The sequence below is a fragment of the Notolepis coatsorum genome (assembly GCF_963971535.1).
Source record: "Notolepis coatsorum genome assembly, chromosome: 2".
Lineage (NCBI taxonomy): Eukaryota > Metazoa > Chordata > Actinopteri > Aulopiformes > Paralepididae > Notolepis > Notolepis coatsorum.
In genome coordinates this window covers 169,714,560-169,739,846 of record NC_140166.1, presented here as the reverse complement: position 1 = coordinate 169,739,846, position 25,287 = coordinate 169,714,560, and the positions used below count along the sequence as shown (strand labels likewise).

General features: G+C 38.4%; 1 protein-coding gene across 1 annotated transcript in view; it reads left to right on the top strand.

The window, feature by feature from the left end:
* hs2st1b (heparan sulfate 2-O-sulfotransferase 1b) overlaps positions 1–25,287 on the top strand; it is a 68,659-nt gene that overhangs the window by 22,168 nt on the left and 21,204 nt on the right. The window contains exon 3 of the mRNA XM_084307284.1: positions 14,566–14,651. Coding sequence (XP_084163410.1) covers positions 14,566–14,651 — 86 coding nt within the window. The remainder of the gene's footprint in view (positions 1–14,565; positions 14,652–25,287) is intronic.

Here is a 25,287-nt window from a genome sequence, read left to right as displayed (position 1 = left end):
ATATATATATATATTTTTTTTTAATCAACAACAATTTTGGCAGGTAAGAAATATGCTTGGCGGGTAGATTCTTCCCATCTACCCGCCACTGGCCGGTGAGTCAAAAAGTTTATTTCGCTCCCTGGACACAGACATTTGAACTATTAAGTGATTAATGCCTACTGTGGCAAAGTTGTAGCCAACAACTAGGCCTAATAAAAAAGGCAATGACATTAAACAAAAAGGAGACACTGGCATTACCACCAGGGCCATCAGGTGCCTTTTCGGTATACTACCTTTGCTAAAACTGTGTTCTCTGTTAAAGGTGGTAACTACTGGAATAGCCTACCAGTTGTGATTAGAGAGTGCCCCACATACTCCATGTTCAAGACTCATATTAAACTGCATCTTAAGGCAAACCAGAACTGTGATAATTTTTTATCTGATTTAGTTTATGTAACTTCTTTCTTGTTTTTATTGTTGTTTTTATCATTGATTGTCACAATGCTTTTACCCTAAGCAGGCTATTTATTTATTTATTGAAAGAGTTTTGCTGTCTCCTGGTGTAAATTAGCTCCTGCTACAACCCTGCATGTTTACATTTTGTATTTTGTACTTGATGTTCATTAACATGTGCTGTCCCTATCAAATAAACTATCAAATCAAACTACTGCTACAAAAGTAACAGTCACTTAACTTTAGCTTTTGCCCCTTTTATGCATACAATGCCTATGTTTTGGCTAGTGTTGCTCTTCTAGAAAAATAATCCTTTCAGGGTTGCCTATTGAAATACTGTACACCTCCAGTACAGAAACATTGTTTGCGTGTCAGGTAGACCATTGATTGACAGTCGATTCTGCCAATTACGTCACACCGCTTTCACCCACCTCTGCTGTTGATAACGCTAGCCAAGTTAGCATACACACACGCACAGTGGGCCAGTGACATTTGTGTAGGGGTGTAACAATGCATCGATCCTAAGGGGAAAATTCAACTGCATCGATTTGAAAATGTTAATCGATTATCGCAATTTTAATGTGTACACAGTGTTATGTTATTGTCATGTCCATTACAGCCAACACAACGACATACGCTACTGCATCAACGTTATGATTAACAAAGCAAGGCATTCGTTTTGTTGCATTAACGTTATGTTACTATTGCTATCGATAAATCTAGGTGTTCTAAAATCTATTGCTATTGGTAAGACTAGAATAAGTTACATTAATTTAATGTTACTGTCTCGGAAAACTCTCTCATATCGCAATGGCGGACTTTCAGGAAGTAAAAAAGCAAATGAGAGCTTCCGATTGGTAATTTCCTTTATTTCCCTTGAAACCAGTCACGTCACTCTACTGTGATTGTACCATTGGCTTAAGTGCAATGTGGGACTGGTAGTTTTTTAACGATTTATCAGCGGAGGAAAAAAAAGCACGACTGAGGCTGTAATCTTCACTCTCACACCGTGCGAGTAATTGCTTTTTCCGGTTTGCACACGCATATTTCTAGGGGCAAATGCGAGCAATATGGTGGCACTGTAGAGCCCTGTAGTGCTGTCAATCGATTAAAATATGTAATCGCGATTAATCGCATGATTGTCCATAGTTAACTCGCGATTAATCTCAAATGAATCTCATATATATATTTTTGTATCTACCTTAAACGGATCTTTTTCAAGTTCCAAGTTTTAATACTCTTATCAACATGAGAGTCAACATATAATTGCTTTATCCAGCCATTTAACACAAAAGGATGACCCTCATGCATTGTAAATTTGCATCAAATTCAAAACGGAGTGATGCACAAAATAACTTGAAAGAAAATAATAATTTAAAACAATGAATAAAGTGTGCATGAAATAATAGGGGAAAGAAAACGTTAGGAACTTGTTACATTCACCCACACACATTTTTAAAGTTAATCATGAGTTAAAAAAAATTGTGGCGTTAATAGAATCGGGCAATAACGCGTTAATACCGCGTTAACTTTGACAGCCTTAAAAAAAAATAGTGATCGCTTCTCTTTTTGAGTCGTGGTGGGAGACCAGCTGAGCCTGGTTGGAGGATCTTAGGCCATGGTTACACTGGGGAAAAACAGAAACGTTGTATTTTCGAATGATTACGTTTGCATGTCCAAGTTAAAAGGAAACGTCGTTTTGGCAGGAAAACGTGTTTTTCTAGCGGCAACGCTGAAAGGGTGTTTTCGTTTTGAAAACTCGCCGACAACAGTAGGGTTGGGCATTGTTTGGATTTGAACGATTCCGGTTCAGATTCTCCATTTCGATTCCTGTTCTAAACGATTCTCGATTCCGATTCTTTGAGGTGCAGGTTAAAACAGGTCACAGCTTATTTTGCAGGAGTTTTTTATATTTTTTTTCCATACTATTCACATTGTCAGTTGACTTGATACAGTTTAATTTGGTTGCTGTACTGTAACTAGGGTATTAATTAACAAAGTAAAACAAATGTAAGAATCGAAATTAAGAATCGAAATGCAAATATGTTAGTTAGGAACCGGTTCCTATTAGAACCGGTTCTCGGTGCCCAACCCTAGACAACAGTGCCATGTAATTTGCGCAGATCAGATACAGAGCCGTTCTGCCCAATGCCCATGCGCAGTAGAGACAGACGCCAAATTCTCCCTTGGCTGGACCTCGACTCCGTCCATTAGTCCAAACATCAGAACTATTTCTGGGAGTCACTTGCAATATTGCGCTATAATTAATATAATTTGCTGTCTCCCGACACCAACCGGCCATATGGGGAGGCTGTACAGGATATCAGCTGCATCCTCCTTAGATTGCTTATTCATGTGTAACACGCACGGTTATTTCCAGTGTTTACAGCAGAGCTGTCCCAAGTAGCTGTGGCTACCAACGTGTTGTCAAGTTATTGTTATAAGGAGCCCAGTCCAAACTACAACAGTCTGCATACCCTTAACAATTGTGTGTATTGAGCCGTATTGTATTGTACCCATTCTGTAATCTGTTAAATAAAGTTTTCATCCATTTCTACTAGCGTTAACGTTACTACGTTAATAGCCTCAATGCTAACTATATACATGGAGAATGCCATTCACATTAGCATGTAGCTAACAACATCGGAGATCTTTTTGTGAGACTAAACTATCCGCTCTTGGTGGTAAATTGTGTTGATGTTGGTTTTGTTTCATCAACAAATGAGAGGCAGAACACACAGTGAATGTATCCATTTTTGTTTATTGCTCTTTGTTTTCTTGCTGAAAAATAAATGCTATGTTGGCTAAATGGCTCACGCGAGGTATTTAAAGATGGTGGACTGTTGTGTTTTAGCAGGAAGTCTAGTGGCACGTTCAACCTTTCTGATTGGTTGAAAATGGCCTTCATGTTTGAACTACATCGCCACCTACTGCTTTGGCATTGTACTACATGTATATACATCACTCTGTGCTCAGGAGGCAAAACGATGTCTAACTTGCCTGCCATTACGTAGCGTTCTAAACTGAAACTAATCGTTCTGGCCCTAATGTAACCGCAGCCTTAGGCTACGTTTAGACGGAGAGAGTCTGAACAGAAACCGCAAAAGTCGTCTTGCGGTCTCACTTTTAATTTTGCGTTTAGACTAGTGTTTTGGGATGGAATTCTGCGTGCAGACGACGCTGTAACGACTCGAGACAACTGAGCCCCGCTGTCACACGATTGGCGCATATGTCACATGACGTGCTGTGAAGACCCGCCCTACTCTGCCTCTGATTCGCAGACTGTGGGTGGGGAATGTGATTGGACCAAAGCAGAGTCACTCACAGACAGTGGGTCCAGTCACGCCGCGGGACAGATTCTTGTGTATTTAAAAGTACGAGGTAGAACGCCTGACTTGTCAGCATAATATCCATATTTTTACTGTATCAGAAACCCACCTTGAACCCTCATTTGGTAATGAAGAGGTGTCAATACAGGGCTACAATATATTCAGAAAAGACAGAAATAGATATGGTGGTGGTGTGGCAATATATATTCAAAGTCATATCCCTGCTGAACCTATGAATGATCTAACTATAGATGATATAGAGGCACTATGGGTCCTGGTACATCTACCACATACTAAGCCATTTCTTATAGGATGTTGTTATAGACCCCCTAATGCTGGCATGAATTATCTGTCAGATGTATGCAGCATGGTTGATAAAGCCTCTGATGGAAACAGAGAAGTATACTTTTTAGGTGACATGAATATTGATTGGCTTTCTGATAAGTGTAATATGAAAAGCAAGTTATTATCTATGGCTCAAACATGCAATATGACACAAATGGTATCGCAGCCAACACGAATTTTTACCAATAAGCACGGTAGAACTTCTTCTACATGTTTGGACCTTGTATTTACCAACTTTCCAGAACGCTGTTCTAAAGTAGTCTCTATAGCAGTGGGATTTAGTGATCATAATTTGGTTGCATTATCTAGGAGTACTAAAATCCCAAAAGGAGGTAATAAAATTATCAACAAAAGATCCTACAAACACTTCAATAGGGAAGTATTTGTTGGTGAGGTAGACAAGGTAGACTGGTCTATAGTGTGCAAAGAGAACAACCCCGAAATAGCAGTTAATGTATTTATGAATCTGCTCATGGAAATTGTGAACAGGCATGCACCATTCAGAAAATGTACTGTTCGGTCGAAAGGTGCTTCATGGCTGGATAAAGAAATCCTTGACCTAATGACTCTGAGGGATAATGCAAAGAAAACAGCACATAAACTAGGCTTGAAGTCAGATAGACAAATCTACTGTCAATTAAGGAACAGAGTGACGAGGCTAAATAAAACGAAAAAGAGAGTATTATAAACATAGGATTAGTGAAACAAAAAATGATGGGAAAAAACTATGGTCAACACTGAATGAGATAATGGGCAGGAAATCAAATACATCAATCTCCTTCATACAATCTGAAGGTAAATTCATAACAAAACCTCATGACATGGCAAACTACTTCAATGATTTCTTTAAAAATAAAGTTGATAAATTAAGAGGATGTCTACAAAGTAGTGATGGTTCACTATCTCATTCACTAATAAAGAAAGAAATAATGAAAGGCAAAAACTGTCTCTTTAGCTTTAATGAGATTGATAGAGCAACAGTTTTGAAATTAATTATGTCTCAAGCTGATTCCACTTCCTCCGGTATAGACAACTTAGACAGCAAAATACTTAAACTTGTGGTTAACTCTGTAGCTACTCCTATATGTCATATATTCAACCAGTGCTTAATCAGTGGGGTTCATCCTACAGCATGGAAGGAAGCTAAAATCATCCCACTTCCGAAAGACAAAAATAAAACATTTAACGGTCCAAATAGCCGTCCGATCAGTATTTTACCATTGCTAAGCAAAATAATAGAAAAAATAGTATTCAAACAGGTCATGGATTACTTTTTCAATAACAATCTGCTCTCAGCCTTTCAGCATGCATACAGGGAAGGTCATTCTACGAGCACTGCACTCTTGCAAATGAGTGATGACTGGTTATCAAGTATGGATGACAAGAAATTAGTAGGTGCCGTTATGCTGGATTTCAGTGCAGCATTTGATGTAATTGATCATACCTTGCTTGTAGATAAGCTAAAGTGTTACGGTTTCACCTCCAATGCACTATCATGGTTTATTAATTATCTCTCAGGGAGACAACAGAGCGTCTTCTTTAATGGCAGCTTTTCAAAATGGAATCCCATTAACTGTGGGGTTCCACAAGGAAGCTGCCTAGGGCCTTTGTTATACTCCATCTTTACCAATGATTTACCGTTGGCTGTAAAAAATGTTAAAACAATTATGTATGCTGATGACACAACATTATACAGTGCAGCTACAGCTGAGCAAGATGTAACTGACACCTTAAACAGGGCCTTAACAGACATTTATGAATGGATTGAGTGCAACAAGTTGGTGTTAAATATCTCTAAGACAAAGGCCATTGTGCTTGGATCTAGACACATGTTGGGCATGCATCCTCAATTAAAACTGTCAATTGGCACCACACAAATTGAACAAGTGAACACAATAAAACTTCTCGGAGTTACTATTGATAGCTCCTTATCTTGGTCTAAACATATAAATAATATTGTCATTAAAATGGGTAGAGGAATTTTTATGACTAGGAAATGTTCTGCTTTTATCACTCCCTCCATAATGAAATCTGTTATTCATTCTTTGGTTTTGTCTCATTTAGAATACTGCCCTGTTATCTGGTCGTCAGCTACAAAATCGAATTTAAAAAAGTTGCAGGTTGCTCAGAATAAAGCGGCTCGCCTGGTACTAGGCTGTTCATACAGGACAACATCTGGCATGGCTGATGGTTGAAGATAAAGTATCGATGAGTCTTCTAATGCTGCTGCGGAACATTATTAGCACTGGTAAGCCATCTAACTTGGCTCAGCAGTTAGAAATGACTTCTGAGCATGGTTACAACATTAGAGGAGCCGCTTCTGGTAACATCAGAACAAAATCAGCACCAAAATCAAATTTTCTCAAACTCACTGGCATATATAGGTCAATAGCACTCTGGAATGCTCTGCCGAAAAACATCTCATCCACAATACATAATAAAATTACTTTCAAAACAAATATTAAGAGATATCTTGCAAACATGTCAAGTATGTAACTGTTATCTGTGTATTATATATATATTTTTTTGTTGTTTGACAGGAATGTTAGATTTTATAATGTGAATTTGTATATTTGTATTAATTTTTAATTTGTGTTTCGTTTAAATTTGTATTCGTATTCTTCGTTGTACATTTGTAATGTATTTTTTTTGTCTAGGACCCCAGGAAGACTAGAGGCCCTTTCATGGGTCTCTAATGGGGATCCTTTAATAAACATAAACAAACATAAACTGCCAATGTAGCCTTCAGGTGATCGCCATGGATAGAATCAGACCTGCTTTGTTTACGCTTCTAGGCTACTGGCGCATGCCTGTGATGTAAGCAGTACGCGCAACGAGAGCCTTGACAACCCTTTCGTCATCGTTTTATGCGGTTTGACAGTTTAGATGATAGCGTAAAGGTTTATCGTTTCTAGGAATTCCACCCTGGAAGGTAGTCTCACTTTTTTGCGTTTTCACCCTGTAAAAACACTGTTTCCGTATAAACGAAAGGCACATCCGAAAAAATATTTTTGCGGATTCACCTGCTAGCGTTTCCGTCTAAACAGGGCCTTAGTGACCTTGGTGCTGAGTAGGGGGGTATGAGCTCCTTACCGGAACGACAGATCTTTTTAATTTTGGTGTCAAACATTATCTTTTGATGTACTATCAACTACTGTTGAGATATAATAAAACATTTTAAATGTTGCCAAAAGAAATCGCCAATTGATTATTTAATCAGCCTCTCTCTCATACTGTCGTAGTATGTCGTACCCTCACTGTGGGTACATTTGTATTCCTGCTAGTGTATCATAGAAACACAGAGGGCTAGATCCACAAAGAATGGATTGCACGGTGCAAGTTGCACCCTTACTTACAATTCATTATGAATTGAAAATGGGGGACCCTGATGTAAACAAGACAAAATTCTTTATCTGGTCTGCATCCCCTTAACAATTGTGTGTATTGAGCTGTACTGTATTGTACCCATTCTGCAATCTGTTAATACAATTTTCATTCAATCAAATGAAAATTGTAAAAAAAAAATATATATATAATTAAATATCGATACTTGGCGTCCCTGTATCGATACAGTATCGCCACGCAAAGTATCGCGATACTACTACGTATAGATTTTTCCCCCACCTCTAGATCTAGCCCAGAGTGTGATTGGCCCCACAGCTAGTGTTACTGTATAATGATGTAAATTAACAACATAACATCCCATCTGCCGTCTCATACCTTCAATCTTCTAAAAGAGTCCTGTCACCTGTGCTGCTGGTAGAGCTTAGAGCCATATGGAATCCGCGATCACGGAATCGTGGACGGAATCGCGGAATTGAGCAATAAAAATGGAATCAACTATAAAAAAAAAATTATTAAAAAGTTTTTTTTTTACTTTTTTTTTTACTTTTTTTTTTTTTTTATGTTGTGGGACTTGTACAGCACTTTGTTCAACTTTGTCAGTGCTGTAAAGTTTAAACCTTTTTAAATCTTAGACAAACTAAACACTTTGCTTTCATGAAATATTGTAAGCAGTCATTTGAGGCTTCATAAAAGCAGCACAATGAACACAAATCTGTCAGTGCAGAGTCCGACCTCATCTTAAATAACAAACAGCATTGCTTGTTGTAGTTAACAAAGAGAGGCAGAGTTGATTTTGCAAAAATATATATACCTTTTTATTTTTTTTTATTTTTTTAATAATCAAATTTTATTTTCATATTCGAATCCCATGCCCATCGAACGAAGCTTCGAAGTATTTAAGACAGCCCTATTAAATGGATTGTTATATCTTATTAAATTGTGGACATTTATTCATTCCCACTTATTAGACACTATTTCTGATGGTAAAATGAGCGTACAAAGCAAAATACAGAATTCTGAAATATTAAAACGGAAAAAACGGAATTTGGAAAAAAATTAAATGGAATTTGGAAAAAAATAAAACGGATTTCATATGGCTCTAGTAGAGCTTCTTCTACCACACAGAGACAAAGAGAGAGGGAATTGGGAGTTTTGCGTTTTGTATGCAACGTAAGAAACTGAACGTGAGCTCATTTGATTTGAACTCATTCTTGGGAGAATTCAAATTGTATCCTTTTGTGTAACTACAGGGTTTCCCATTACATTACCTAAACTGTGGCGGCCCGCCACAGTATATATGAACCATAATGAGTATAATGAACCAAAAAATAAATTTAATAATAAAAGAAAATTCAAAAAAATATATATATATTTTTTTTTACTATTGTGGTAGTAGTGGTAGTAGTCGTAATAGTAATCCACTATATATATATTTTTGTCTAAAAAAGAAACCAGTTCAACACAGGTAACTACTTTTGCTTTATTTCTTTGATGGCTCAAATGTATGCTCTAGTCCAGTGGTTCCCAAACCTCTCCTCGAGACACCCCAGCCATTCCATGTATTTGTTCAATTCCACCACCAGCACACCTTGATTCAACTAATAAAGGGCTAGTTAAGTTGAATCAGGTGTGCTGGTGGTGGAATTTAACAAATACATTGAACGGCTGGGGTGCTTCGAGGAGAGGATTGGGAAGCACTAGTCTAGTCGATTTTGTGTTTTGAGCACAAAGTTCATCATAGATCTAGCCTCTTTATTTTGCTCTCAAAGTGCACCAGATTGATGCATTTAACTTTAAAATGTACAACAACAAAAAAGTTCCGGGGGGCATGCCCCCGGACACCCCTAGAGGGTCGGAGGTTCACCCCCCATAGTCTCTGAAAATCCTGTGGGAAACACTGAACTAGGTGCACGGTTGAGCTCGGCCTGTACGTGTGAGAGTGTAGGACTCTGTAGTCTTTATCAGTCTGGAACAGCAGAGTGCTGTTCAAAACATAAAACAATTATTGGCTTACAGAAATGTAGCCCGCAGCAAAACTTTTGGGACAGTATATATATTTGGGAAAATATATAGTTTTGCGATAAACTCATGATTTATTTATATTGTCAAAAGTAGCATTTCCACAGATATTGGATTTTTATTTTGCTTTGTTAAAATGTTTTGGGAAAAATAGCAGTTGTTGCGACTTGTACCTCCGCTTCCAGGTGAGCATAATCACTGGGATGCAGTATTTCTTTTGATAATTTCTCTTCTATTCGTTCCTCACAATACTGCAGGTGTGTGACGTTTGAGACCTATTTTTAGTGCCACATCCTGATGGCTTCCTTCCACACTCTGATTGCAGTCTCTTGCATCTTAATGCAACTCAAGGGATTTCAGTATAATGGATTATGCCCTACTTGGAATCAGAGAAGAATAGGCTACATCAGGGCTATTCAACTAAATTGTTCAGGGGGCCACATTGTCAGAAACCCAAGGGGCCAGGGGCCGGACTGCCACGGCGCCTCCCCGTGCTATGAATATATGTACACTTGACACAACACGCAACCACATTTTCACAACTTTTATTTAACTACATTGCAAAAGTAGTATACTTTTCAAAAAAAGTGCTTCATTTGTGTGCCACATCTGCAACATCTCCTGCAAAAAGTGCTTCATGTATGACTGTGCAACAACTGCAACATCTCCTCTTCAACATTTCAATATAAAAATAAAATAAAAAACAAACGAGTGCATGATGTGCATCTGAACATTCTAACAAAAAACACATTTATAGTGCAGCTGAGCTTATGAAAAAGTGCTTCATGTCTGTGCAACAACAGCAAATCACAGCATCTTATTAGCACTTATTGTCCACTCTTAACTCTCAAACATCAGGGGGGTGGGGGGCAGACAGGCCTAGCCTACATACACACATCTAATGAGAGCGATTGCACTTCTTTGACTGGGCATTGGCAGAGAAAGAGGGTTCATAGGAAGTGAGGGCTACCCGCAAACAGTGATGCAAATGCTAATTTGTCAAGGAGGCACGGTTGCTTGTTTTAATGGCATTCATGTGAGAGAAACTGGATTCACAGGTGTATGTTGAGCCAAACATTGTTAGCACAGATATTGCCAGCGTTTTTATTTTGGGGAATGTGTTGACATGAATACACTTTATCCAAAATGTTGTGGTGGATTCATTCTCAAGTGCCTGCTTCAGAGCAGATGATGCTTGCATGTCAATTATTTCAAGTTGCAGGAGACCTTCATCAATGTGAAGTGATGCAAGGAACTATTGTCCTTTTGTGGAAATAGCAGCTATATTGGCAAATGGGTTGCTCACAAAATGCATCAATTCTCTGGGCATGTCAAATTCATCAAATCGACTTGCAAAGTTTTCCCTCAATTTATCAATGAAATCTGTCATTAATTGAGTGACTTTTGGCTCAATTGTGCGTGTGAACGTTGACACGAAAAGAAAAAATTTAAAAAAAAAATTTAAAAAAAATATTATTATTTTTCTTCTTTTTTTTTTTAATTATCATGTAATCTTTTGCGGGCCGGTCAGAATCATCCCGCGGGCCGGATCTGGCCCGCGGGCCGCCAGTTGAATAGCCCTGGGCTACATTAAAGGTGCTGTAAGTGTTTTTTTTATTTTTTATTTTTTTAATAAGTGGTCTACGTGTTAAAATAATAGCTCTACATTCCGACAGCCATCACTGATATAGAGTGTCTGGTCAGTAACATGGGTCTCTCAGTCCTTCCAGTAAACAGAAAATACACTTTATCCAATCAGGAGAGAGAACTCCACACTGAAAAGAATGGTCTGACAAAAATAAGAAATACATAATAGTTTTAAGCAAATATGTGCAACAGAAAGATTTCTTGAAATTTGTAAACAATATCTAGGACTCTCCTGATTGGATGAAGTGGAATGGGATAACAGAAAAAGTCTGTTTACTGCAGAGCTGAGGTACTGGGAGACCCATATTACTGACCAAACACTCAGAATGTAGAGCTATTTAACACTTATCTATAGGGTTGGCCACCGAGAACCGGTTCTAATAGGAACCGGTTCCTAACTTCCGGTTCTGGAACCAGAAGTAACATATTTGCATTTCAATTCTTAATTTCGATTCTTTCTTCTTTTTTACTTTGTTAATTAATACCCTAGTTACAGTACAGCAACCAAATTAAACTATCAAGTCAACTGACAATGTGAATAGTATGAAAAAAATTTAAGATAAAATAAAAAAAAAAATCCTGCGAAATAAGCTGTGATAGGGCTGGGCGATATAACGATAACGATAAATATCGCGATATATTTTAATAATCGATATCGAATATCGGAGAAAAAAAAAAAAAAAACTAAAAATCGTTATATAGAGACAGTGGACAGACTTGTCTTTCTTGCCTGCAACTTAAAGTAATGGCTTTGCTTGTTCAAATGACAATACTGACCAAATTCAGATTTATTTTTCTCTTGTCCATTTATTTTGTTTGCTTTCTAATTTAAAATACATTTAGTAGGCTATGTGTGCTAGCAGAACTAGACTCCAGTCACGAGTCACAGTGCACATGTGCGGTGGTTTGTCCACCAAAAAAGCGCCAAAAGATCGAAAATAAACTAGCAGAGCCAGAACTGTTCAACTCCTCTGGAGCCACAGCCAGCAGAGAAGCCGGTTTACTTGCTTTTAAACCAGCTGCAGCCTGAGAACTGGAGTGTGAGTGTGAGGGGATGTAACACTAAAGATGGCGGCAATGACAAAGAATTGCTGCAAAAGAAACATACATATGTTGTTAAAAAAAAAAAAAAAAAATTTATATAACACTATAATACTTATAACAATTCGATAATTATCGATATCGAGAAATAAAATAAAATTATCATATCGTTATCGCGATATGATTTTTTTCCATATCGCCCAGCCCTAAGCTGTGACCTGTTTTGACATGCACCTCAAAGAATCGGAATCGAGAATAGTTTAGAACAGGAATCGAAATGGAGAATCGGAACCGGAATCGTTCAAATCCAAACGATGCCCAACCCTACTTATCTACTATTTGTCAGATCTTCATCTTCATCATCAGCATGAACAAGTGGAAACCCTTTTCTTGTAGCACTGACATCATAGGACATAGGACATCAGAGAAAAGAACAATAAGAAGAAATAGCATTAAGAATTATTAAATAAATTGCTCTTAATTGCAATACACTAATTTCAAGTAATCACATTGGGTGTAATGTGTGCAAAGTGGTGGCAGAACAATGGCATATACATTTGGTCAGTCCTATAATCATAATCATTATCCTTATTGTACATTTAAGTAGTACTGGAATCTGGGCCACAACAAGTGCCATTTAAAGGTGCTGTAAGTGGTATTCTTTTGTTAAAATAAGTGTTAAATAGCTATACATTCCAACAGCCATCACTGATAGTGTTTGGTCAATAACATGGGTCTCCCAGTCCCTCTGCTCTGCAGTAAACAGAAAATACAGTTTCTGGTATCCCTTCCCACTTCATCCAATCAGGAGGGAGAACCCTACTTGTAGATATTTTTACTTATTTCAAGAAATCTTGCCAAGACAAATTTGCTGGCAGATTATTTTAGAGTTCTCCTGATTAGAAGTCAAAACGGGATACCAGAAAATGACTATCTATATATATATATAGACAATCTATATCTGTGATGGCTGTCAGAATGTAGAGCTATTATTTTAACATGTGGACCAGTTATTTTAACAAAGAAAAAAAAAACACTTACAGCTCCTTAAGTTGAATTGAGGAACAAGAGGTTGCGTTTGGGGTTTTGTGGTGATCTCATCTTAAAGGGAGATATTGTCTTTCCTGTCTCTGAAGTTTGCTGCAAAAGAAAAGAAACTTCACTTCTCTTTGCCCTGAGATGTACTGTCTTTGTCTTCGTCTCAACTAGGGCTGGGCAATATGGAAGAAATCAACATAATCATAAGGACTTTGTTTTTATATCGATATACATATATATCATGATATCGGCTCACATATGTGAAATTGCGGGTTATGTGATCCAGTTAATCTCATTGAACCGCATGGTACAGTGTGACATAAAAAAAATGAAAGAATTATTCAAATTACATCAAAATATTTCAGATCGCAATACGATCCCATTGAAAGAAATTGTCAGAAATTGTTAAATTGTCACATTGTCTGTTTGAGCTCATGTCGTCTGGCAGACGGTACTGCAGTCTCAGGTCCACATCCAAAAGAACATTGAACAGCTACTTCCACCCGGCAAACAGACTACTGACTTTTTTTTTTGTATCTACTTTTTCTCTCCATTTTTCTATTTTTCTCCCGTCCCCAATTTCGTATTGTCCAATTCTACCCTCCCCTGTCTCGAACGTTGTTATGCCATGCCTCCCACAAGCCGGCTGCAATGTGGACGAAGCCTTGCATCACGTGTCCCCTCCGGTACTCGAGGAGGCAGCCGTCGCATCTTTTCACCTGTACAGCGCGATCTCTCAGCGGCGAGGGTCTGCGTGGGAGGGACACGCCGCCCTCGTCGCTTCCTGATTCTACTGCGCTGTCCACAACGTCCGATCCCCACCCACCAGGCAGCTTCCCACCCCTAATACCAATTGTATTAGTATGAACGACCAGCCAAGCTGGTAGCAACGCCGAGAGCTGGGCTCGAACCCAGCATATCCTGTGTTGGTGGCGAGCGCCTTGCCCACTGCGCCACCTAGCCGCCCAGACTACTGACTTTTAATACATTTTTTATCCACAGTTTTTTTATACCTTGTATTGTATAACTTGTATATACTGTATCGTTGTATATTGTTTCTATATATATATATTGTTTTATATCTCTGTTGAGGAGCCGGGAAAAACAAGCATCTCACGTTTTTATGAATGTATGTACATTTAAAAAAAGAAAAGATGACAATAAAAATGATCTGAATATAAATCATCGTCCGAGGCAGCCCTAGTTTCCAAGTACACCAAGCCTAACCTACTGTCTCAATAAACAAAACAAAAAAACACTGAGGACAGGGGATAGCCATGTCTCTCACGTTAGAAAATAATCTTTACTTTTACGTGCTGACACTTGACTGACCGACTGATTGGTTGCCATTATCTCTTGTCTTCAGGTGCGCTTCGTCAGGAATGTCACCTCCTGGAGGGCCATGAAGCCTGGCTTCTACCACGGCCATGTGGCTTATCTGGACTTCTCCAAGTGAGACCCTTTCATTTTCTCTGTAACGCCATTAACGTCCAGATTAGTTACAAACACTTAGCGCAGCAGATAAAGGAGGCCCCCGCTATCGATTAGCATTGTGTGTTTTGGGTGTTGATGTATTGTTGTCCTTATCTCCACTGACGCTATCGTCTCGACGATCGGAGGTAATTACCATAATGGTGCGAGGGGTTATTCCTGTGATCAGAGGTAATTACCGTAATGGTGTGAGTATATTTTTTTCTTTCTGTGAGGGATGCCCAGTTTACTTGGTCTCAGTTTTTCCCTCTGATGCTGATATAGAAACGGACTACATAGAACAGCAACATCTTCCCAAAGTGGAGTCTAGTGTCCTTGAGGGGCTTCCAAGGGGTACCCAGGAAGAAGGGGAATAGTTTGATTTGATTAGATTCAAATGTATTATCATTATACAGCACTAGTACAGTGCAATGAAAAGAGGTTTGGCATCCAACCAGAGGGCAAAGTACAATAGTAATATACTAATGTACAGGTGATACTGGGGATAAAATATATCAATTAGTACTACAGAGTATAGTGCTAATCAGATGTATGTACAGAGTTGTAATATTAATATGTACAGTGATACAGGTATAAAGACACTGGTAGTAACTTATACTGGCCAGTAGCATAACTAGTAAGGGATATGTACAGATACAGATATGTATGTGCAGGTATGCACAGACAGATGTGGATATATATATATATATATATATATATATATATTAGTGCTGTCAATAGATTAAAAAAAAATTAACTAATTAATCTCACAATTTTCTGTAATTAATCTAGATTAAAAATAGCATTTTTCTACTTAACCCATTCTCCGCCAATCACGTGTTAAGGCGGGTTTCTCCGCCATGCGTTGTCTGCCAATCACGCCGTAAGGCGTGTTTGAGATCAATATTTCATATTTTCGTCATGGTATTCATATTTCACCCACAGAGTCTTGGCTGATGCTGTCTGAGCCATCACAACTCTGCAACGCTTCAATACCGCCACCTGGTGGCCGGCCGAGTTGCCAAACCGGAAGTGCCTATTGGAGCTCGGTCCGTCCCCTATTTTCGTCCGGCCACTCGTTTATCGTCCCGGGGCTCAATACAGACACCGTCGATATGGATCTTTGCCATAACTCAATAATCAACATGATTTGGACGTGTATTAGTAATATACAAACCGGAAATGGATCGCATCGATCAACATCCCAACATCAACATCTGTTTGCTCCACTCTCATCGCCCAACGCTACGAGGAGACTGGGGTGAGTTTCAGCGTTTTTCTTTATCATTTTCGATACAAACTGCTCTGATCAATATATCACCCATACTACATAAATCATTTAACGTCGGTCATTGAATTATAAACGATCCCCCCCCCCCCCCCCCCTCCGTTCACCCGCAGATGATCAGTCATGACGTTTAGGACAATGTACTGTTGAAATTTTTAATATAGCATGGATCGGTATCAAACTGCATTTGATAATCTAATATATGCATTTATGCCTATATCTCACGTTCTATGAAATACTGCAGAAAACGATAAAAACATATTTATACTCTAGACGGTATTTTAGTATGAATGTGTGAATGAAAAAGTAAAACGTTCCTACATCCTGAACGATAGATAATTGATGTTGAATGGGCCATAGTAATGTCAATTTAGCAATACAATTTAAAAAGTTATAGCCCTGCAAAGAAGGTGAACATCTCCATAGACAAATAGCGCTGGCAGAGGATGGTTTAGGACAGGGGTCGGCAATTAGGTTTGCCCACGGGCCAAATTTTCCCCAAGCCATTGTGTGGCGGGCCAATGATAGTGAACATTTTTTTACTCTGTCAAAAAAACGACATACCGTAATTCCTCTAATAGTAACCGGTATTCAATTAAAAACCGGGTCTCTATTAATGACCAGGTGCGCTGTTGAGCTAAGCAATTATAAGCCGGCCTCCTAATACAAGCCGGGTTTCATGTATATTAGAGTTATTGTTGTTATATGCTGGCCTGGCTGTGCAGTAAATACCATATAATGGTATGGTGTTAATGTTTACCAAGAGAGTAAGCCTACCTCAGAATTGTATAAAACGAAGTTATTATTATTATTATTATTATTATTATTATTATTATTATTATTATTATTATTATTATTATTATTATTATTATTATTATTATTATTATTATACCAGTATTGTGATTGCACTATTTTACTTTATTTAACTTTTTTTGACCACCTGTAATTGCACTGTTTACTACCGTATTTCATACAGTACTTGCTTGGTTTCAATAAATGAACCCAGTACATTTTACTGGGTTCAAACTGACACAAAATGTTGATTTATTCATTATGATCTATGATCTGAAATATAGGCCTCTCTCTTATACATGCCTCCTCCTAATACAAGCCTGGTATCCGCTACAGTTGAAACAAATACAAGCCGGGGTTACTATTAGAGGAATTACGGTATACATGTTTGCACTGTCTTTTTTCTATTATAAAGTGCCTCTCACACAGTGCATAACACATGGACAGATCAGTCATTTGATTTTAATGCAGGTGCTCGCATTATAAATCGAATGTATTATTAGTATAACACATGAACAGATCAGTAGGGTGCATTTGATTTGAAGCACCACGGCGGGTGTATTATACATCGAATGTATTATTATTATTAAAACACAACACTCACCATAATGCAGGCAGCCCTGCCCTGGGCTTATTATTGTTTTTGCTTCGGTCCTCCAAAATCCATGCTAGGTGGTTTGAAACATGTCAAATGTTCACTCGCGTTGAATGTCCACCAAACTTGAACACAGTTGCTTGCTTCATTGCCTCGTGTTGCCATTAGAGTTGTTCCGATACCGATACCAGTATCGAAATGCCGCCGATACTGCCTAAAATGCTGGTATCGGTATCGGTGAGTACACGTAAATTCTAGCCTCCGATCCCATGACTTATCTCCTGCGGAGAGTGAGGATTATAAAATGAACGTGTTTTAAAGTGTGATGCTGTTTGTCATTTTAACAGCAGGACGGGATGTGTTTTGCTTGCTGGTGTTATGATGGCATTAGCTGAAAAGCTAGCTAGTTGGAACAACATCCGCTTTAACGTTACATCAAATCAGATGATCGCCTGTCCTTTCTCCAGAACCTGACACTGGCCGTCTATCAACAATAATGCACCCACGGCAATGTTCCCTCTAATTTTTTTTCGGTCTGAGCAAACACTCAAACCTCCTGAGCAGACATCAGCAACTACTGAGCAACATACATCACCTGCCGATTAACCGGTTAGTTGATAAGCGGCGGTTTGTAAAAAATCTGAGAATCTTAATTTCCCTCAATGTCTAACATAAAAATATACAAATTTTGCTGATATACCGAGAAATAATACAAAAAGGCATATTATATTCCTTAATCAAATATTTATTTGACCATTGATTGACGATACAGAGCAAAGTCCTTACTTTGGCGGCGGCGGTGTGAGTCGTGTCACTAACTTTTGTCTTTTTAGGAGGCTGACTCGTCATTATTTTATTAAGTGAATTATAATGCGACTTCAAGGGTGACCATATTGTGATTTTTTTTTTAAAGAGGACACTGCCTTCAGCCTCAAGATACTTAATGATACTCAAAGTTTACTCAAAGATGCCTTATCATTATAATATATTTAAAGTATGCCTCCTCTGTATGGATATAAAATTATTGTTTATTATTTTATATAACTAAATAATATCTCTCTATAACCAAAGTTACTCAACATGCTGTATTATGCCTAAAGTAATCTATCTGACAAATTAGAGAAAATAACAATCAACCTATGACAAAATAATATATATTTTCAAGTCTTACTGGACAAAATAAATAACAAGAAAAATATGAAGTAATGTTCTAAATAATACCTCTTCTGTATTAGAAAATCCAGCTTAAAAAATATATCTTTGTATCTTTTCAATGTAATGTAAATTATAAAACAGTAACCTCACAAAGATACTAATTTAAAAGTGCACTATGCAGTTTCAGATTTGTTGCAATTAGTGTACTAAACTAATTTATTACACACATAATCCTTAGAATGATTGTATCATAACAAGCATTTTATCAAACCAAAACATCATTTTGAGGCATCAAAATAGTTTTCAATTATTTTCTTTCTCTCTGTATAGCTGCATGCAACTTTGCCATCAAACTCTTGCCTCGCACTGCTTTGTTTGTAATGTTTTTCTGTGTCCATGTGAGCTTTGAGATCGCCACCACTTTTATTAGACACAGAAACATATGGTCAAGCTTTGCATGCGTTGCACTCCGCTTCCAATTAGTCTCGACCAGGACGATAAATTGGGAATTTTCTCTGCAGTTAATCTGTAATGTACATTTTCGCGTTTGCACTGAGGAGCCAGCGATGCTGGTCCGATCTGTCCGCTTCCTCATCTGTTGTGTGTGTGTGAGCGCAGTAGCTCCGCCCACAAAGCACTGAAAGCGAGGCTTCTCTTGGTAACGTCACATGCAACAGGTTACCGTAGTATTCGGTGCAACGCACCAGTCAATTTAACTACATGCATATTTTACACAAACGTTTCTGTGCGCGACAGATTTCAGGTGTGCGCGGGAGCGTTTTGCCATGTGCGCGCGCATGCACGGGCGCACCTTAGGGGGAACATTGACCCACGGTGAATCGTATTTAAGTCAAGTAGCTACTGACTAGTGTTAGCTGACTAACGTTATCAAATGTCAATGCGGGGAAGACGAGCTAGGCCAGCTAGCTTAGCTTGATAACGATACCGTGGCTAAAGTTGGTGCTATTCATAATCCAGCAATAATGGCTGCAGACCTGCAAGCAAAGCACAGCAAGTTCCAAGTGCCAAAGGATAAGAGTCTGAGGCGGAGTCGCAGAAGAGAATGTTGAATATTTATTTTGCATCGAAAATCACAACATTAACGTTAATACTAGCCAGAGCATCTCCTAGTAGCTTACAGACTGGGTAGCGAGTGCAACAACGTCTTAACGTCCGTGCGGATCATTGGAGTAGGGTATATCTGCAGTGCCGCAGCCCCATACTCATTGATTAATGATATTAATACTAATCTATACAATCACCTGTTGTTGAATAAATACCATTACTTTCTAGTTATTACAAAAAAACTGTATATATAAAACAGTATCTGTAAAAAGTATAATTTATATATATAATATATATTTTTTTAACACTTTCTTCGCCAGGCTTATGTACATCATTATACCATCCTCTGCCAGCTCTATTTGTCTATGGAGAAGTTCCCCTTCTTTGCAGGGCTATAACTTTTTAAATTGTATTGCTAAATTGACATTACTATGGCCCATTCAACATCAAGTATCTATTGTTCAGGGTGTAGCAACGTTATATACTTTTTCATTCACATATTCATACTAAAATACGGTCTAAAGTATAAATATGTTTTTATCGTTTTCTGCAGCTTTCTGCAGAACGTGATTTATAGCCCTAAATGCTAGAGATGCCCCGATCGATCGGCCACCGATCGTTATCGGCCGATACTCAGTATAAATATGCAATCTGTGAATTCCGATAATTAGTCATATTCGCCGATAGCGGAAACCGATCAAGCGAAGCTCTCACTCGCTGTCTGTCTCAGACACACACGACCTGCAAACTGCCGCTGCTCCTCCTCCCTAGCCCCGCCCGCCCCCGTGTAGAGTTTGTAAACAAAGAGGTGCGGCTCCTCTGCTCGAGTCTGTAGTGCACTGCATTCGACCTGCGCTAACGTTAGCTACCTAGCTATCGTTACTGTTTAAACAAAATTACCCAGTCAACTATTCACGTTTAGTAGGCATTGTCTAACGGTATTTAGCCGGCTAGCTACCGATGATCCAGAAAGTCTAGTAGTTCATGTTCATACCTCAGTTAGCTTGCGTTAGCTGACGTTCGTTTACTGTTCAAAACGAAATGTCCCATTGAACTAAAGTTCTGTCTTAACGTCATCTAGCCGGCTAGCAGTAGCTACAGATAGCTCTTGATATCAATGTCTTATAACATTGATTTAATGCGTATTCGAGCTGAGGGCTTGCTGAATGTGAAATGACCAAAGCACTTAACGTTACCAATGGGGTCCCGCTGCAGCACCGGAGAATCCTTTTTGGAGCTGGGCTACTAGAGTACACACAGACAGTGGAGCTGTTTGCAGATAGTGAGCATTTTGACTTGTTGCGTGGTGGCGATGTCTCGCAGTCGCAGATAATACAAGTACAAGTCTAATTATATAATATATATATTTTATTAAAAAAAAAAAAAATAATTTATATAAAATAATTTTTAATTTCTTTTTAATCAAAAACAATCGGTATCGGATCGGTATCGGCCGATATGGCTCACGACGATCGGTGATCGGTATCGGTGGCAAAAAACGTGATCGGGGCATCCCTACTAAATGCATTATATTGATGATTGTATACAGTTTGATAGCGATCGGCGCGAGATAAAAAAAATTCAAATGGACATGCTTCTAGAAGTTACTACTTATCATCTGATGTTGACCGGATGGGGGGGGTGGGTCGTTTATAATTCCGTGGCCAACGTTAGATGATTCATCTAGTGTGGGTGATATGATCATTAGAGCAGTTTGTATCGAACACGGTAAAAAAAAACGCTGAAACTCATCCCAGTCTCCTCGGGCCGTTGGGCGATGAGCGTGGAGCAAAAATATTCCTATTATGGGATGTTGAAATATGCGATCCATCTCCAGGTTGTATAATAGTATATACGTCCAAATCATGTTGTTTATCGAGTTATTGGTAACGGATTGCTATCCATTGTGTCTAGCTTGAGTCCCGGGACCTATAGCGAGTGATCGGACTGAATTTGGATGAGCACCAGTTTCCGTTTCCGGTTTGGGCGAGCCGCCGATCGGCCACCAGATGGCGCTCTTGAACCATTGGAGAGTTGAGAGGGGATCAACAGTAGATCTCAAGTCTCCGCGGGAGAAATATGATTGCGATCACAGATTTTTGAAATATTGATCTCAATGACGTGTTACGGCGTCATTGGCAGAATTAGCATGGCGGGGAATGACAGGTTTAGGCGTCCTTGGCAGAGAAAGTTAATGTATGCACTGGTATTGGATCAGTATCGGTATTGGCCGATACCCAAAGCTTAGGTATCGGAATCGGATCGGGAAGGGAAAAATGGTACTAGGGATGGGTACCGAATTCGGTACTTTTGAGGTACCGAACCGAAACACGTCGGTACTACCGAGTATCGAATCAAGTGAGAAACCATTTTTTTTTTTTTTTTTTATATACTTTTTTCTTTTCATGTCAACGTTCACACGCACAATATATGCTTACCTAGGATTTGACTTGATTCAACAACAAAGCAGTCGGAGCAATGGCAAGCCGAAAACTGTCAATTGTAGTTATTTGAAGTTTGGATTTTTTTTTTTACGACTGAGGTAGGTAAATTAAATTTCTTGAGACTAAAGTACCGAAAAAAGGTACCGTTGGGTACCGGTATCGATTCACAGGTACCGGTACCGGTTCAAATGTGAAAGGTACCCATCCCTAATCGGAACATCTCTAGTTGCCATGTCAACACGCGAGAGTCACCGGGTGCTTATTATTGTTTCGGTCCTCCAAAATCAAATGTTTGAAATGTCAAATTTAAGTATGACTCCTGTTTATTAAAAGAAGCTTTATAGGTCGTAGGCTCCTCTTCTGGCTCATCAGTTGGTATTTCCCAAAGAAGTTATCCAAAGACGTTTGTTTTGTTTTTGCAAACGTTCTCTCCATGATGGCATCCCAAATGCGGAAGTGAAAGTGAAATTCCATTGGTTCTCCCAGTCCACGTGACCATTTCTAGCATTTCAATTGGCTATAGTGACCGCCATAGATATGATTAATAGATATATACAGCTTCACAAAGACACTCTGGCGTCACGACGAGTGAATATTTCCTGCGCGTAAAATAAACATATTCTCAAAATAACCTGACGGGCCGGAAATTATTGCTGGCGGGCCCATTTCGGCCTGCGGGCCGCCTATTTGTATTTGTATTTATTGGTTTAAAATACAGAGACCGTGCATATTAAGGAACATTTGACTGTAAATATGCCAGTTTAGCCAAGTTGGCTAATTTTCAACTGTAGTCTCTGGGGCAGGTGACATGAGCACAACAATAATTAAAACATAGTACAATAATTAAAAAACAGTAGGAATCAATATAGGTTACAATACACTAAAATACATACAAATAAATACATTAAAATACAACCCCTCAGTTAAAAAAAATTGTACAATAATTAAAACACAGTAGGAATCAGTATAGGTTACAATACACTAAAATACATACATTAAAATACAACCCCTCAGTTAAAATGGTCGCACACTTGACCATCTCTCAACCATGATTTTAAGTTAGTTTTAAATGAGATGTAACTTTGATACTCCCTGAGCCGTGTTGGCAGACTGTTCCAGGTGTGGGCTGCTCTCACGGAAAAGGCTGTCTGACTAAAAGCAGACCTCCTGTTTGGGACTACACAGTCCCCTCTATTGCCGATCCCTGGTTTAGGATGATCAAAGTGGTGGCAGAGAATGGGTTAAGACCGAAGCTTGTAACAGATATTTACTTGAGTAAAATCATGGAATTAATGTAAAATCAACACAAAGAAAGTATATTTCGATTCAAAGACTATTTTAATAGCTTTCTTTGAATACAGTTTCTCTCCTGTGAAATACAAATGTTCAACAAAACCATCAACATTGACTCAGCTAGACCTCTTTCTTATATCCGCGGCGCTAAGATTGAAGATTTTTCACTCCATAGATTAATCTAGATACATTTATTTTAATGGTTTAAATCAGTGGTTCTCAAACTGTGGTACGCGTACCACTAGTGGTACTTGGTGGTACTGCTGGTGGTACTTGAAAACATTTACAAAAAAGCAAATTTTTTTTTTTTTTTTTTTTTTTTTTTGCAGTCAGGCCACTGAACTTAGAAGCAGGCCAGGCCAGTGTTTCTGGTTGCGGCGGCGCGATAGTTAGATAACCTAAGTGGGGAACAACCAGGAGATCACTGTGACAGAGAGTAGTGCAGTCTAAAGTTTCTAAACAGTCATAAATATTTAATTCAACTTCAGCCCTGATCATAACCATTTATCTTTTTTTAATTTTTGTAATGTCAGATAAAAAATGAAATACTCCCACTTTTCTGAAAAGAGTTGTTAAATGTGTTAAATCTGACATTACAAAAAATCCAACATTGAATATGTTTTTTCTTTTCTTTTTTACAATAATTTGTGATGCCCATCACAAACACTGGCATTTAAAGGGTAAAATTTCAAAAATTCCTGCACCAGAATGCAGGAAATTAAGTTTTTGTAACAAAATAAGTGTGTGTGTGTGTGTGTGTGTGTGTGTGTGTGTGTGTGTGTGTGTGAGAGTGAGAGTGAGAGTGAGAGAGAGAGAATGACGGACAATTGCTTGCTGTGAGAGAGATAGAGAGAGAATTAAGTACATTTGCTGAAATACAGTTCTTAATTTTCTCACTTGCTATGTGAGAATGTTAGTTATTTTGTTCTCAATTCCCCTTGCATTGTATGAGTTGTGTGGAAGCGTTTGCTAGTTCTAGTGCTATCGCTTTGTACATTGTGGCTGTGTCTGACAAAAGTTAACAATAAATAATGGTATTAGGAATACATTTGCCTCCTGCGTGAACTGTGCATGAATAGACTTTTAACGCCGTATTTTAACGCCGGTCATATGGTGGTACTTGGAGAGCCAGCTACATTCTCAGGTGTTACTTGGTGTAAAAAAGTTTGAGAACCACTGGTTTAAATAATTTAAATTAATCTCAAGTTAAAGCATTAATTGACAGCCCTAATATATATATATATATATGGTAAGAATAAATATATGATTCACAATTATTGATTTCACAATTGGTTTACTCACTAGATGTTAGTGTAATGAGAGGATGTGTAGGAATGTCAATTTAACACTTTGATTGCCTAAGGCTAAATTCATGATATACCATCCGTTGCCATCTCTATTTGTCTATGGAGAAGTTCCCCTTCTTTGCAGGGCTATAACTTTTTAAATTCTATTGCTAGATTGCCATTATTAGGGCCCATTCAAGGTCCTATATGTATTGTTCATTGTGTAGCAACGTTAAACTTTTTCATTCACACATTCATAGTAAAATATGGTCTAAAGTATAAGTATGTTTTCATCTCTTTCTGCAGCTTTCTCCAGAACGTGATTTATAGCCCCAAATGCATTATATTGATGATGAATTACAGTTTGGTAGGAATCTGTGCGAGATCAAAAATTTCAATTGGACGTACTTCTAGAAGTTTCGACGTATCATCTGATGATGACCGGATGGGCGGGGGATTGTTTATAATTCCGTGGGCAGCGTTATATCATTCATCTAGTGTGGGTGATATGATCATCAGAGCAGTTTATATCGAACACGTTCAAAAATAACGCTGAATCTTACCGTATCTTCCTCGCGCCGTTGGATGATGAGCGTGGAACTGAAATATTCCTATTATGGGATGTAGAAATACGCGATCTATTTCCAGGTTGTATAATAGTATATACGTCCAAATCATGTTGTTTATCGAGTTATTGGCA